Here is a 16,530-nt window from a genome sequence, read left to right as displayed (position 1 = left end):
CTTGGAGGTGGGGAATAGATTTTCCGTTTTTGGAGGCAGTTCTTGAGACAGGTGCAGGGAGTGAGTAATGTGCTACTCCTAAACTGTGTGGTTTAGCCAGTGAGCACCAGGCTTCTCCTTGTTCCCTGTCAAGAGCTGGCTCAGCAACCAAACCCAGATTCCAGGTGTGGTATTCCACTGTCGTTCTGTAATTTGTAATCATAGAAACAGAATGTTCCTCCTCTTATTTCTTCCCTGCCAACAGTTTCTGGGTGGGTGAATGTCAGTAGCTAGAGTTATTTTTAAAAAGGAGAGGTGAGGCTTGTCGTGCGAAGCTGGGAAGAGGGCGTTTGTTTGCAGAGCAGAGCTGACATCAAAGTGTAGATTACTGCTCAGTGGCCAGGCGCTTGTCCTGTAACAGGTAATGTTTAACGTGCCAGTCACAAAGATCACAAACAGTGTATGCTTGGGCAGAAGATAGCACTACCTTTTATGCTCTGGAAGACTGAAAGACTATACATGCCCACGGTTTTTTTTTTTTTTTTTTAATTTTTTAAATTTAAATATACATATGCATTGGTCTTGCTGCTGCCTCTTCTGCTGACTGTCGTTGGACTTTGAAGCTGGGAAGTTATATCATAAAAATTTGTAACCTTTGTTTGAGAGCGAGCTCGGCTAAGCAATCACTTTCCAATTCTTTTCACAGGATAATATAAATGTTTTTTTGAAAGCTTGTGAACAGATTGGACTGAAAGAAGCCCAGCTTTTCCACCCTGGAGATCTACAGGATTTATCAAATCGAGTCACCGTCAAGTAAGTTTTACTATTTTTTTTTAATATATATTTTTAAACTTAGGGCATGCAGTTTAATTGGTGCGAGTTTTTGTGATTACTGAAAAATCATTCCTCCCTGTGACTTCCTCTGTTCTCATTCCAAAATTGACTATGTAAAAACTGGCTTGTGGACTGTGAATGTGAAGCTCTCTCTAATCGGTATCGTGTCATGGTCTTGCTATAAATCCCTGTACTGACCAAAGAGGTAGTTTATATTTTAACGCTTTCCTGCGTGGTAGTTTGGTTGCTAATGGTGAGGATATTTGTTATGTATTGAATTCAGAGGTTATTATAGTTTACACAGTGAAAATAATTATTTTAAAAGTTTTTGAAAATATATTTGGAATTAAAACATAGTTGTTAACATAGAAATTAGGGTAGGACAGGAGAGTTAAAAGATCTTGTTACTATTCAGAAGGCAGTAATGACCTGGGACCAACATGCAATGCCCATGACCTTGTCATTGTGGTTTCTTTTTTAAAAATGAGCTGTGTTTCACTAGTTTAATAGTTTGAACAAGAAAACTTAACATAGGGGTGAAGACATGTATACAGGTGGAAAACGGTGTCCAGGTGTGAGTGTATGGCTTCAGGAAATGTGGTTTTAAGTTCTTAGGATTTTTTTTCCAATAAACCTAATTTGCTCCCAGGAAATCAATAATAATGTGTTATTCTGGGTAAATATGGTGAACTATTTTATAATAATGACTATTTCCTCATCAGGGATCTTAAAACTGATGAACAGTTTTCCAAGTGAGGAAGTATTTGTTCTATCTATGGAAATAATAGTAATGGAAAAGTCAGTGTCTACCACTTAGACAAAGATTTAGTTTACATGGTTAATAGCTCTGTTATTAAAAAATTATCTAAATTCTTAAATATGGCCAATTTTTCCATGAAGAAAAATACATAAATATTTTTGATGATATACATTGTCTTCTAAGAGTACAACTTAAAATTTCAGGTAGTATTAATTTTTAAAGTCTAACTATAAATACTTTTAAGTGAACAATTTCTTTCAAGTCTACCTGCTTTTACTTCTACTAGAATGTGTTTCTAACTCCACAGCTGTGATATGGGCATGGCAGGGAAGAGGCTACCTGCATTTCTGATTAATCAAAAGATGAGATCCTAAGTTTCATCGTGGAAATATTTACCCCAAAGTATGGGAGGTCCTGTTTAGTTTCCATGAAAAACACAATTGAATGCATTTCTTTTTTTCCAAATCAACATATTCTTTCATAAGACCTATCTGGGCAAGAAACTTTAGACTTTGAAGTCTTCTTTTTCTTAAGTTGGTGATGTCTTTTGACAGTAAACGTTCTTCCTTCTAAAATCATATTGTTTTGAAACTTTGCAGCCTATCTTTGAGTAGGCTATGGGCTAGGTGGAACATGTTTGTTGGCTCCTAATATTTACATAACAAGCTTGCCTGGAGCCTCTTTCAGGAGCTGTTGTGTCTAAAGCATTTAAGGAAAATCAATATCTGGCCTGAGCCTTCTGTGAAATTACTGACAAAGTGAAACTGGGAGGTCACGTAGCTACTGTAGTAAGAAGTATGCAGAACAACTTGTTTCAGTGGGAGCTACAAGTTTATTAAAGCAAGGTGTGCCTCATTCTTCTGAGCCTGAGTGAGAACTCTGCCTTAATTTCTCCCCTGATAATTCTGCCTTGGACCAAAGGACAGAAGGTCTTCTCTGGGTGCTTCAGCCTGATGGAGTGGTTGTTCCCGACACTGCATTATTGTTTAAGGAAGCAGGTTTAAAGGAAAGTGAATTGTTGCTTACAAATTGGTAACACATTTGCTAGTTTGTGTTATATAATGTGGAGACTTCCTCAAAAATCTTGTCCTATCATTATTTGTAGATTACAGGACTTGTTGTTGGTTAAATCAGTGGTTCTCATTTGGAGGCAGTTTTGCCTTCCTGGGGACACTGAGCAGTGTCTAGAGACACTGTGGTTGTCCTAGCTGGGGTGGGGTGCCACAGGCACCTGTGGGTCACAGACGGTGCTAAGTACCCTTCAATGCCCAGGACAATCCCTATAATTAAGGGACTTCATTACTTCAAATTATAATAATGCTGGCGTTGAGAAGGCCTGGCTTAGTCTTAAAATTCCTTACTCGTTCCCTCCTTGCCACGTGGAAATGAAGGGTATGGATTGTGACAGACTATTGAAACACAGCTTTAGTATAACTTCATGTTTGCTGTCATCATCATGCTACATTTCCATGTTAGTATGTTTATTGAAATGGGGAGGCTCATTGTGATTTGTGTAAGTACATTGAGATTATTTTGGTTCTGTATACACTGAATTTAGCAAAAATGAAGCAAACCATTTGATTGTTTTAAATGCTCTATCTCTACTGAGCAAATCAAGCTGCATCTAAGAGACCCAACTGGTAGCCTTGTTGTAAGTGCAGTGTAACCGCGACGACTGAGAACAAACAGGTGAGGACGGTTGGTACCTTCAGTGTTGGTGAGCATGAGGTACTTTTTATTAGTGGGTGGAGGAGATAAATACATAGTGGGTGTACGGAGCCTGGGAAAGTTGTGTGTGTGTGTTGAGGATGAGTGACAGAGGCTGTTAAAGAGCTATTGCTAGTGAATAATTTCAATGACCCAGACCCTAACTACAAGCACTTTCTAGCAATTTGAAATTAAAATTTAATTTGTAATAACTTCTTGTTTTTGTGTGTGGCAGTACTGGGGTTTGAACTCAAAGGATCACTCTTGCTAAGCAGGTGCCGTACACTGAGCCTGCAGTAACTTTTTACTAGTGAAACAGAACTAGAGTACTCTGTATACTTTTGTAATTATACCCACTCATATGTGATCTAATTGTCTAAATGAATTGTTTTTACATTGCAGGAAGTAGTAGTTTTCCAAGTGAGTTTGGATGATTCATTTTAGTAGTGTGTCTATTCAAGAGTTAGTTGATACCTTTAATTCTGACATCCCTGTCTTAATAGATAGGATCCATCTTCTTTTCTTTCAAGTTAATAAGACAATTTATGATTGCCTCCATTACCATTCAGTAATTGGAGGTCTGCATCAATTTGAGGTCCTAAAATTCAGCTGTCATCACCATCATAACCTCATCATGTATCCATTCTGAACTTAAAACATATGATCCACAGAGAATAGGTGGTGTGATCACAGAGAATTGTCTGTATACACATCTTCTATCAAAGGTCCTCTGGAGAGTAAGCATAGTGACCATATGAGCATGTCACAGCACACTGGGGAGTTCTGACAGCAAGTGTCATGATCTCTGTGGTGGCATCTGGTCATTAAGGAGCAACTTATAGTAGAAAGCAACTCAACAAAGTTAGCCCAGAAGACCTGTGTTGGAAGACTTAGCGTTGGGAGAAAGGTAGGGCTTTACTTATGTTAAAGGTATCATATGCTTGGTAACTTGGTTTAGAAACTAAGTCCTGTATTTAAACCATTGCTCTAACCAATTTATATAAAAATTTTTAGTTTAGAAATTTGAACAGATTGTAAACATGTTTTTCTTTCCACCCCCTTACCGTTCCACTCCAGTTTTTAGCACTTCTTTAGATACATTCTGTTCATGATATAATTACAGGATGGCAATGCTTTTGAACACAATGTTTCAGACATACAAAGAAATGATTTTTAATATAGGCTTACTCCATTTAGTGTATTAATGTTTTTAGTATAAAATATAACTTTAACATTGATATTGACCAAGATTTTAATGTATTAAAGTGAGGGTACAGAAATCAGGAATCTCATTCTTACATGTGCTAGTTGTCAAAGAAACAGTGGTTGAAAACAGAATTAGTGTTAACATCTCTCCATCATGCAAATAGAGTCTCAAAATAATTCTTTAAAGATGTAAGCAAGTGTTCTCTAAAGCTTTGAAAGGGTGCTTGATTTTTGTGGCAATACTGTAAAGTTGTTTCTTAGTCAGGTTCCCAGATGGCATCCTGTTTTAGCAATGTGCCAAATTAAGCTTGAGGTGTGTATGTGTATTTATTCAGTTTATTCATGTAAGTAAAAAGATACTTATTTTGAATTCTTTAGTTTCTACTGTTCTCTGATTTAAACCTAGTTTTACATTTTTTTGAAAGTATGTGGCTTTTGAATGAGTACTTAACAACATTGCAATTTTTTAAATTAAAGCAAACTTAGTGATATCCAAATTTGGATCTGCAACTTGAGCATGGTGACTTCCACCTGTCAATTCATGTTACTATTTTTAAAACATTTCCTTCCTATCAACTTACTAGAAGAGAAAACAAAAAGGAAGCTCACTGTACTGTATAGAGCTATTCAGCCATTCTTTAAGGTTAATGACTTCCTGGAAAGGGCACATTAATTCGTCTGGATGTGTGACATTCTGTTTAAGACCAGCAGCAAAATCGTGTGGCCAGGTTTATAGATGCTCTTTAATTGCAGTTAGCCTAGGAGTCATAGACACAGAGCAGAGAAAGTTTAGGGAATGTGAGGCAGGTTTGGTGCTGGGGTAAGCCATAGCAAAATCAATGCTTTATTTGTATCTGTTTTCTTCATCTCTAGTTCTTAATCTATTTCTCAGATATACCAGTTTCTGGATGCCAGCTCTCCTTCCTGAGCTGTGTACTTCTTCAAATCCAAAAAGCCACTGGGCCTGACTATCTTGGCTTTCAAGGTGTGACTCCATGCTGTATCTGACTGGGTCTTTATAACTAACCTCACCTGTATTCCTGCTTCAGAGTCTCACTTGGTGGCTGATCTGATTAGGAGTTGACATGAGTCAGTTCAAGGGAGGATGAAAGTTTGCTTCCTTTGATCAGATAACATTTGTGTGTGTGTTTTTTTTTTTTTTTTTTTTTTTTTTGATGAGGTGGGTTTGAACTCAGGGTTATTACCCTTGCAAGGCAAGCACACTTGAGCCACTTGAGCCAAACCACCAATCCAGTTTTGCTCTGGTTATTTTGGAGATGGGGGGTCTCCTAAACTATTTGCCTTGCTGGACTTGAAGATCCTAAATAGCTAGGATTATAGACATAAGCCATGGTGCCTGGCAACATTTGTTTTATAACAAGCCCCTTCAGAGGTTTAACCCAAAGAGAGAGATACTTTGTGGAAAACATTTATCTGTCATTCAAATTGTTGTAGGGCTGCCTATGCTGAGTGAATCCAACTTTAAAAACTACATGTCATGTCCTGCCATATCTGTAGTCCCCTCAGCTGTTCTTGACAATATGAGCATCATCAGTAACAGGAAGTATTAATCACTGTTTTTCTGAGTTTGTCGTTCTGACCTTATTTAACTGATCATTTTGTGTAAGGGTAGAGGTGTAGGGGTGTGTATGCTTGAATATATTTCTGGAGCTACAGAATAGAAAAATGACATTTAATCTAGGAAGGGAAAACTTTAGTTTTAGAGAAGCTATTCACTTGTTTCTCAGAAAAAAAAATTGATTTGGCCTCTTGCATGTGGCAGGTTCTTTTATATCACAGATAAAATGGACAGATGCCCTCAGTGTGGTTCACATGTGGGGGAAATGCCCCCATGGGCTCACAGCTGGAATACACTGTGCAAAGATAGATACCCAGGATTCTCTAGAAAAATAGTGATGTGCAATCATTTCAAAATTTTAAGTAGGAAAATGTAATTTGGAAACTTTTTTTTTTTTTGTGGCACTGGGGTTTGAACTCAGGGCCTCACATTTGCTAGGCAGACACTCTTATCACTTGAGTCACTCCACCAGCCCAGGAAAATCTAATTCAAAGGTGACAGGTTTTTCTCCTGGGCTTTCAAAGTACTTCTTGCTTTATCTGCAAGTAATCTTTCCTCAAGTCTTTTGAAGGCAGGGAGCAAATATCATTCCTCATATCTTCTTGGTACTTAGGTGTAAATGTTGATTTGAAGATTGGGTTTTAATTATGAGGACTTCCTTGATATTTTAAAATAAAGTTTGGAAGGTAGGGAGAAACTGATTTTTCTTATGCCAAGTCGTCCTGTCTTTAGTCTCATCATTCATTCAAATGCACAGCAGATATGGCAAAGCAGTCATTGAACTTTTGGTTTCAATTGCCTTTCACTTATCATTCCAGAATAATGATATGGTTTATTACAGCATAATTTGAAACTTGTACAGTTTAAAAGATAAGTAATTGTTTCCTTTTGGTGAGTGACTAGTGAAGTGAAATGGGAACTTTGGACTATTTGCCTTTCAAAGGCAGTTGGAAGTTACAATAAATTCTTACATTGATGTTCAAATGATAAATGCCAATTTGTTCTACTGGTAGCTGAAGGATGTATATTTACATGCATTTATTTGTATGAAGTACTAGAAACATTTCTATCTTTATCATCTTCATTTTTCACCTTGTGAACTAAGTCTAAAATGTGTGCTATCACTTTTGGGTGAAAAACTATGGTAGTTATTTGGACTATCCTATAGAAGATGAAGGACAAGGAGTAGGATTTTTGAAAAGTAAGAACCTATAGTGGAGGTAATTTCTCATGGAAAGTTGTTGATAGTATTCCAAAGTACTACCTGCCTGATGCTACTTACCTTGGCTAGCATTAAACACCAAAGTATGCCCCTCCTCCAGTCACGTTAACTTTGACTTTGGCATAATTAAAAACCATCTGAAGAATGTGAACACTGGAAAATTTCTTCACAGTTCCTTTGAACTGTGAACACTAACCCCTCCAGGCTGATTTGTCAGTCTTCCCTGGAGTGAAGCAAGAGCATTCAACAGAAGTGTGTCACTTGCAATGGGAAGAAGTATCTTGGATGAAGAGCAGAGATTTTGGTGGCCCATGAATTGGACTCACTCCCAGTCTGTGTGTGTGGCTGAATGACCTTACGCAGATTACTTTTCCCTTCTGTGATGGATTGACTTCTTTGTAAACTTATTATTATGGCAAATAATGATTAGTAGCTCACTCTGTGTCAAGCTGTCTGCTCAGCCCTGGGAATGGATCAGTATGTAAGACAAATGTAATTGCTGTTTTCCGGGAACTTAGCAAACATTGCCACTTGGGTGGTACTCCTATCTCCCGAGAATGGGTGATGATGAAGTGAAGTCACAGATGTGAGGTGTGTAGTACCTGACATAGAGTAAATGCTCAGCAAATGGCATTGAGTCATGATTGTGAACTATTTCATTATTTGGCTTTTGTTTTCTTTTTTGGTTGTGTAAAATAAGTGTACCCTGTATGAAAATGTAGAAGAAAATCCCCAGTCAACTTAAATTGTGATTATAAGTTACAAGTCTTCATTTTTCAGCATTTGGATTAAAAGTTTTTCTTTTTTCAGTACTGGGGTTCAAACTCAGGGTACTGTGCTGCTAGTTAGGCACTTTATCAATTGAGCCACATCTCTAGCTCTTTTTGCTTTAAGATTATTTTTCAGATAAGAGATAGGGTCTAGTTTTTTTGACTGGGCCAGCTTCAGACCACCATCTTCCTACTTATGCATCTCAGATAGTTGGGATCACAGGTGTAAGCCACCATGCCCAGCCTATTTATTGAGATGGGGTTTTGATAACCTTTTGTCCTGGATGGCCTTGAATGGCAATCCTCCCAATCTCTACCTCCTGAGTAGCTGGGATTGCAGGTGTGAGCCACCATGCCCTACTCAGATGTGTTTTACATTTATGTTTGGCTAACTTATTGCAGTTTATTGTGTTAGTAAGGTTAGAAACCAGAGAGAAGATAGCTAAGGTTTTTTGCTCTTGTTCCTGCATATGTAGGACTAATTTAGTTTTAACTTTGAGACTCATTTTTCTCTTATATTTCCTGAAATATTGTAAACATTTTGATTTGAATTTTACTTTTATTTCCATATTTTATAAAAGAGCAAACAAAAGATGTACTTTCCATAAATTCAAGTGAGACACATTCAGCTCCAAAGGCTTTTGTATTGTTTATTGGCTTATTTGTATTGTTTGCCCCCTTTCTCTTTCATTTCAGTGTAAAGTGTCATTGTAACCACAAAGAGGTGACTCTTTAGCTAGATGGATCAGAAGCTATTATCCTAAGTGGTTTTGTAGGGCTTAGTTTTTTTTTGTCTTTTTGGAATAGATGTTCATAATCTTTTCTGAGCTCAAATGTGCACTCAGCCATATTTTGCATGGAGAAAAGGCTTAGCTGCTCCTTTTGGACTCTCCATGTGTGATCAAGAGGCATTTATACTGACAGCATAGAAAATCTTGAAATATTGTCTGAAATACATGGTTTTAACCTGAACTATTAAACTTATAAATAGAAGTAGGCACTATCTTTAAGATGAAGAGTCATACTTATCATTTAGTACTGCTTTTACTTGGATACAATGAGGAAGTCAAAAAACTTGGAAGTACACTTCTAAGCTGAAGTGTTTTGACATAATGTAATTTGATTTTTTTTCTTTTAAAAAGTAGAACTGACTCAAATAGAATAGGTATAGAAATTATTTATTGGCTATTGCTTGCTTGCTTTTGAGAGTTTATGCTAGTGAACAGTTAGGTTTGGGGGTAGGTGCCCGGTCATGCCGAGCCCTAATCCTGGGTACATTTGGTTGCTCATGGCTTCAGCTTTCATTTCTTGGGGACATGCACTTGTCTGAATGCCTCTTCTCAACTGGGAGGTAAGTTATAGGCCATTATTTTAGCTTCTCAAGAGCTTCGTACTATTACTTCAGAAGCTGCTGACTAAATGTGGCCTGCAAACCTAAGAAAACATGGTCTCAAAGTCGCTGAAAAAGCTTTACTTTTAAGGAAGCATAGTTTACCCACCATGTATAGGTAAGTAGCTCACAGTAACAGTCTTAAATGTGAATCATAAGTATGATTTTTGTAGCCTAATCATTCAAAAAGGAGATTGAAACCATACTTTGAATTAATGCAACTCAGATAAACCAATTTTTCTTAAGCTTTGAAAAGGAAAAAGTGAGGATTTAGTCAGCTTGGGAAAAGCACCTGCTATAACTTAAGCTCTGTTTGATTAACCACTGTCAGTTCAACAAGCGTTTGCTCTGTTTAAAGCAATTTGGGATAGAAATTCCCAAATAAAATATCATAGCACTATTCTTACTACATTTCACTATTTCAGTGCATTACAGTAATATTGATGGCTGCCAGACTTTTTCGAAATGCTTGTTTATTTTTTCTTATATACTGAGATGTGGGCATGATCTTCAAAGGATTCAGTGTATCTGGTTAAACAATTTGGCTGACATGCCACTAGGGTTCTTTTTGGAGAAGGAAAATCACCAGTAGGTAGTTGTTTAGCACATACTCAGTTTTGTGTATAATTGTGTATATTAAGCTCAGTAAGAGAACACACACAAATTTGAGGCCTCAAAAAGTATGGCCCCAGATCTATTAATTTTGGCTATGGACTCATTTCATCAAAGGTGCTTGGTCTGTCTTGGAAAACAGGAGTAACTATCACTAAATATTAGTGTCCAGAGCTTGCCAAGTCACAGGTTATTGAGAATTAGCGCTCAAAGTCCTTTGTCCTCATATTTCCTCTTTTCCTTTACATACCAACAAGAAAGTGGCAGGAAAAAGTCTCTTTATTAAAGACAGACATGCATTGATTTAAGTAGTGCGCAGCTAGGGGCCAGGACTACTGTTTCCGGGGTAGATAGGAGGCCAAATCTGATGGGCTGACGAAGCTTGGCCATGGTGGGGGGGGGAGTATGTGAGGTGTGGCTAGGGGTGTTGAGTGCTCTCACTGTGGATCTGTTAGCTAGTGCTTGGTCAATGGCATTGAATGAATATTTAATATTCAGTGTGCATGGATCTTGAATCCTGTGGGTGGCTAAGGGAAACAAGACCTATTCCTTTTCTACCTTCATCTTAAAACCAAGAGAAAGAAGAAAAGCATTTTTAATTTTTGCTTTTGGATGCTAAGGATCACTGAGATGATTTGTGGTTGACAGCTCTGAGGCAATGCTGGATTTGGAGGAGTGAGTACCACTGAGACTAAGGAGTCAGTGTACTAGAGGGTCCAGAGCATTTCAGAAATGCTCCTATCACTGGTACTCAGTTTTAAACAAACTGGATAAGAGCTATCAGGCACTGTCAGGTGTCTTACATAAGTTATTTCTAAACTAGTAACACCCCAGTCAGGCATTTCCTTTTGCTTCAGATGCCTGAAGTGAAATGAGGCAGAAAGAAGACAAACTTCCTTAGCTGGATAACCTTGGGCAAATAATAAAGCTAGGGTTTTGATTCAAGGGGTATCTTTGCCTGTAAAGCCTGTGCCTTTTCCACTGGGTTGACTGAACCGACTTAAATAAACTTATAAATTTGATTATATTTTTTCTAATGCTGTTTGACTAACATTGTCACAAATTATTTATAAGCAGGCCTTATCCAGTGGATTTGTGGAGATGATTGATACTACCTCATTTGATACATAGCAAATATCTTTCATTATGATCTCAAAGTTATATCCTACTTTGTGTGCTAAGTAACTTCAAGTGGCTATGTGAAAATATGCCAACAATCTAAGATTATTGATTTTTTTTTCCTTATGGCCGCCTGATTTTTGGATGTTGACTGAGTGTACATGTGCCTTAGACTAGAGGAAATCTAGTACAGGTTTGGTCTTGTAACACTGGAGAAATAAGTTATTTGAATTCTATTGATAGGTGCACATAAATGCCTTTCTAGGTTTTATTACTTTTATGCAGATATTCATGAATGCTCAATTATATTTGTCAAGATAATGGATCATTCCTGTGAGAAGCTAAGGACTGTAAAACCTTACTAAATCTAAATTGCTCAGGATTGTACTTTGACCATTCAAGCACTGTCATGAATGTTTACTTAAAAATAAAACTAATAAGTATGTTCTATTTAGACTAATCCCTTCTTTAGAGTTTTTTATTTTTTTGAGACAGTTTCACTACAGGCTGGCCTTGAATTTTTCTTCCTATTGCCTTAGTCTCACAAGTGCTGGGATTATGGGTGTGTACCACCACACCTGGCTGTTTACCAGTTTTTGATGCTCTCTTTTAATATTATTTAAAACAAAAAAAGCAAACAACTAGATTCCCTCCTCGAAACATTCTTGGCTGAGAATAAATAGTCTTTAAATTTCATCTTTTTTATTTTTAATTTTTGGTGGTACTGGGGTTTGAACTAAGGACCTCATACCTCAGCTTGCTATGTATTCTTCAGCCGAATTAGTGGTCTTTAAAAGAAAAAATATGACATGGGATATTTTTGTTACTATTTTGGTCATTGTATATTAAATTTTATGCAAAACTTTAATGATTACTAATGCAAAAATCCTGTTTTAAAGCCCAAATATAATCAAAAGAAAAGTTATATTCATTTACCTATTCTATTGGATTTAAGAAGAAAATTGTTATAGTACATTGCCACAAGTCCTGCTATCTGGGTAGCCATTGGAGGGTTGGAAACAGGTGGTCAGCAAAAGCATCAAGTGTAACTGTAAATAGCACAGACTAATTCCAGTAAGATGATACTTCTCTTTGGTTGGGAAGAGAAAAAGTAGGGGATCAGACAGTGAGTCAGAAAAGCAAAGTCCAAGGAATGACTCTAGCACAGAAATACTTTAAGAATTCCTTTACCAGGAGGATTTACAATAAATGGAGTGATAACTTCTCTCACCAAGCCCTTAGAAACTATTTCTAAATTCCTAAATGAATGACATTCACTAAAAGGAATATTTATTAATATTTATGTAATATTTATTAATCTTTCCTTGTGAGTGTGATAATACATGAATAACCCAGGATAGGAATATAAATATAAATATGAACCATTCTTCTTTAATAACTCCTGGATGAGTTAGATGTGATAGTAAAACACTTTAAGACTACTAAATATGTAAAGGAAGGAAAAATACTGTTTTTGAGAGTGTGGAGATCGGAAAGGAAGATGCTTGGCCTTTTCTTTACTGCCTGGTGTAATATTAGACACCAGGAATTTAGTAATATGTTAATGTGTATCTGTCAGACATGAGTTCCCTGAACTTGGTTAGATGTGAAGGAAGTTCTGGAGATAATAGAAGAGTTTGTATATTTTAGTGGCTATAGGTGAGAAATTACAGTGAGACTTTACTTGAAAGGTAGAGTGCTTTAAATAGGTGCCATTGAAACTTCAATGTACATACTTAACAAGGGAGTTTGTTCAAATGCAGGCTCTGATTTATTAGGTCTGGAGCAGGGCTGAGATTCTGCTTTTATTCCCCACCACAGGCTCCCAGGTCTTGCCAGTGGAGAGTAGGAAGGGTTGGGTTTAAGTCAAAGTGATCACTCTGGACTGTGGTTTAATGAGTCTTGGGGATGTAAGTGCAGATGTCAAGGTTGGATAAGATTTGCATGAGAAGTGAGAGACTTTGTACATGATTGGCACATCTAGGGTCACAGAGGTAAGAAGTTCAAACCAAACCTACAGAGCCCTCTAAGATGTAAATCAATGAGTAAAGTTGTCTGACATAAGGTCATTCTCATTCTCTCCCCACCTTCTCCTCTCCCCCTCACCCCCGCCAATCTTCCATCTCCCCCCACCGCCCCTCCTCCCCACCGCCCTCTGCAATACTATGAGTTGAACCCAGGGCTTCAGGCATGCTCGTCAAGTATTCTACCATTTGAACCATGCTCCCGGTCCTTTTTTGTTTGTTTGGTTTTTTTTTTGAGATAGGATTTTCCTAACTTTTACTCTGGCTAGCCTACAATCAAATTCCTCCTGCTGCTGCCACCTGACTAGCTGAGATTATAGCATGTACTACCACACTTGGCTAGGTCTGTAATCTTGAAGTACATTTTGGTGACAGAAGATTGAGGCATGAGTCTCTAGTTTGGCAGACTGGAGGCAGGGATAGAGGTAGGTTGGGACAAACTTGAGTGGTACCTTGAGTGTCCTGGCTAGGGAGTTAAATTTAATCTCAAGGTTGTGGGATTCATATTAAATGCTTCTCACCAGAAGGCTGAAGTGTTAAAATCAGAGTTAGAAAGATGGATGATGGAGTAATCTATAAAGTGGATCACATGAGAACCAGCATGGAGGCTGGGAGACTGGGAAATTGCTGCCCTTCCTGGGTGTTGTGATGAAGATGCCAACTTTTGAAATTGGAGAAAGTATAAATGAAGACACATGCAAGAAAAGTCGGCTTCTGGGCTGGGCAACCAGTGAAAGAAATAGGAAAGGTAGCTGACATAAAGACATATGGAAAGTTTTAGATACATTTGTTGGATGTGACAGTTAAGCAATCGGATGGAATTATAGGACTTACTGACATAACAGCAGAAATCTGGTCTGGCTTTGTGGATTTGGGAGTCTTCCACAAAGAATTAATAATCATTTGCAGGGAAACAAAACCCAGCTCTGAGAAAATGAGAATGGAAGGAGTGTTTCTACACTTTTTTCTAAAACAAGCTTCCTTGTATTATATTTGTTTTCATGACTATACTTTTTGCTGGTGCAAAATGATGACCATTGACTCTAAGAATAAGCTGTCCTGCAGTCTGTGCTGTTTACTTCTCCCTGAGAGCCTTCTCACCCATCTTTATCATTTATCTTAAATTTTTTTCTAGCTTTGTTGTGGTATGACATAGAACCCTAGAAAGTTTCCCCATGCCCCCGAGCAATCAAATCACTTACTTGATCTCTAGCGACAGTGTAGGTCACTGTAGTACTGTTTTCTGAAATAGTTCTATAAATGGTACACACAATATGGATTTTTGCATTTGGTCACTTTCAATTTGTGTACTGTTGAGATCCAGGCATATGGAGATCCATATGAAAAATTCCCTACTACTGAGTAGTCTTTCTACATGTGGCCCTGCCACTTTGTCTATTACCAGTTAATAGACATTTGTTTCAAAGCTTTTGGCTTTTATGAACAATATCATTATAAACATTCACATGCAACTGTTTTCATTTTTCTGGTAAGTACTTTGGAATGGGACTGCTGAGTGACCTGGAAAATGTGTGAGTAGCTTTATAAGCATTGTCCTACTCTTTTCACAGTGGCTGTTGTATTTCTACCTGTAAGTGATGAAAATACCAGTTGTTTCACATTCTTCTAACACTTATTTTCATTTGTGTATTGGAGTTTTTTTTTTCTACTTAGTGGTATTTCGTTCATTATAATTTTAGTTGACATTTCCCTCCTGACTAGTGATATTGAGTATTTTCCTATGTATGTATTGGCCATTCATATATATGAAGAGCCTTTTCAAATCATTTGCCCATTTCTGGATTTTCTCCCCCAGAAAATGATAATCTTTTATTTTAAGCTACTAAGTTTTGTGGTTGTATTTTATGCAACAATTAGATAACTGAAATATTAATATTTTGCCTTGATTTCGAATCCATAAAGGCAGTTTTCATTCATCCTTTTCTTCACCATTGGCTCTGAAGCATTTCTAACCCAGTTCCTGGTAAAGACCATAGAGAAAAAAGGAGTAACCGAAGGGAATTAGAGCAGGAGCATAAAAGGCTGTTGGGGACCACAGGGAAGATGGCTTAATAAAAGGGAAGTCCACGAGGACTGATTCTCAACAGATTAAGTAGGCATACTCAATATAAGCAGCTTTTAGAATCTAGAGAAAAGGCCAAACTGTTCAATTAGGTGACACTACTCTGTAAACTTATCTTTTTACTCTAGATTTTCCAATTTATTAAACTATGTTGTCAAAATATTCCCTAATAATCATCCGGATTTCAGGGTATTGGTTATAATAACCCCTTTTCATCTCTAATTTTATATATTGTCACTTTTGGCAGGACTAAGGGCTGGTCAACCTTATTTATCCTTTCAAAGAACCAACTCTGTTTCCTTGATCCTTTGTATTAAGTTTCCATTTCATTAATTTCAGCTCTGATCATGACCGTTTCTTTCCATCTACTAATTTTGGGCTTCACTTGTTTTTCTAAGACTTTGAGGTGCATCATTTGCTTATTTGAGATCTACATTTTTAAATGTAGACACCTAAAGCTATAAACTTTCCTCTTAAAAACACCTTCACTGTATCCCCTCATGTTCTGGTGAGTTATGTTTTTTTTCTTTTGATTTTAGGGACCCCTCCCAATTTCTTCAGTGACCTACTGACTATTCAGAAGTATGTTGTTCAATCTTCATATGTTTGTATGTTTTCTGTGCTTTCTCTTGATATTTTCTCATTTTATTCCTTTATGATCTGATTAAAGATACAATAAATTATTTTTTTGTATTTGTTAAGACTTGCTTTATATCTTAAAATATCTATTTTGGAAGAAGGTCCTTGGGCTGTTCAGCAGAAAGTACTCTGTAGCTTGTTTAATGAAATGTTCTGTAGATGTCTGGTAAGTCCATTTGATCCATAGTATTTCTTTTTTTGCGGGTCTGAATGACCTCATTGGTGAGAGTATGGGGTATTGAAGTCACCTCACTATTGTTGTATTGGGGCTATTTGATCCTTTTTTATCTAATAGTGTTTTATGAAACTGGGTGTGCAAGGTAGGTGTGTCATTTGGTGCATATTTATTTATAATTGCTATATTTGTATCCTCTTTGGATTGTTCCCTGTATCAATATGAGGTAAATTTCTTTGGACCTTGTAATTTTGGCTTGAAGCCTGCCTCATTGGATAAAAATATAGCTGCTCCTGCTTGCTGTTGGGTTCCATTTGCTTGGAATATCTTTTTTTTTTTAATTAATTAATTTTTAAATTGTGTTGGGGGAACATTGTGACTTTCCCCAAAATTCATACAATTATCAAAGTTGAATTCACCCCCTCCATCAT

At 37.1% G+C, this 16,530-nt stretch overlaps 1 protein-coding gene across 12 annotated transcripts in view; it reads left to right on the top strand.

The window, feature by feature from the left end:
• The window catches only part of Lmo7 (LIM domain 7), a 185,880-nt gene that overhangs the window by 91,149 nt on the left and 78,201 nt on the right, over window positions 1-16,530 (top strand). For 10 of the 12 annotated variants that reach the window (XM_074043205.1, XM_074043208.1, XM_074043207.1 and 7 more), the window contains exon 4: window positions 686-792. In XM_074043205.1, coding sequence (XP_073899306.1) covers window positions 686-792 — 107 coding nt within the window. Of the gene's footprint in view, window positions 1-145; window positions 165-685; window positions 793-16,530 lie in introns of those variants that run through there. The other 2 variants (XM_074043213.1, XM_074043212.1) reach the window with 1 other exon arrangement.

Source organism: Castor canadensis, chromosome 10, assembly GCF_047511655.1.
Source record: "Castor canadensis chromosome 10, mCasCan1.hap1v2, whole genome shotgun sequence".
In the NCBI taxonomy this organism is placed as follows: domain Eukaryota; kingdom Metazoa; phylum Chordata; class Mammalia; order Rodentia; family Castoridae; genus Castor; species Castor canadensis.
The sequence above is the reverse complement of the archived record's forward strand: the minus strand, read 5'-3'. Positions and strand labels throughout refer to the sequence as shown.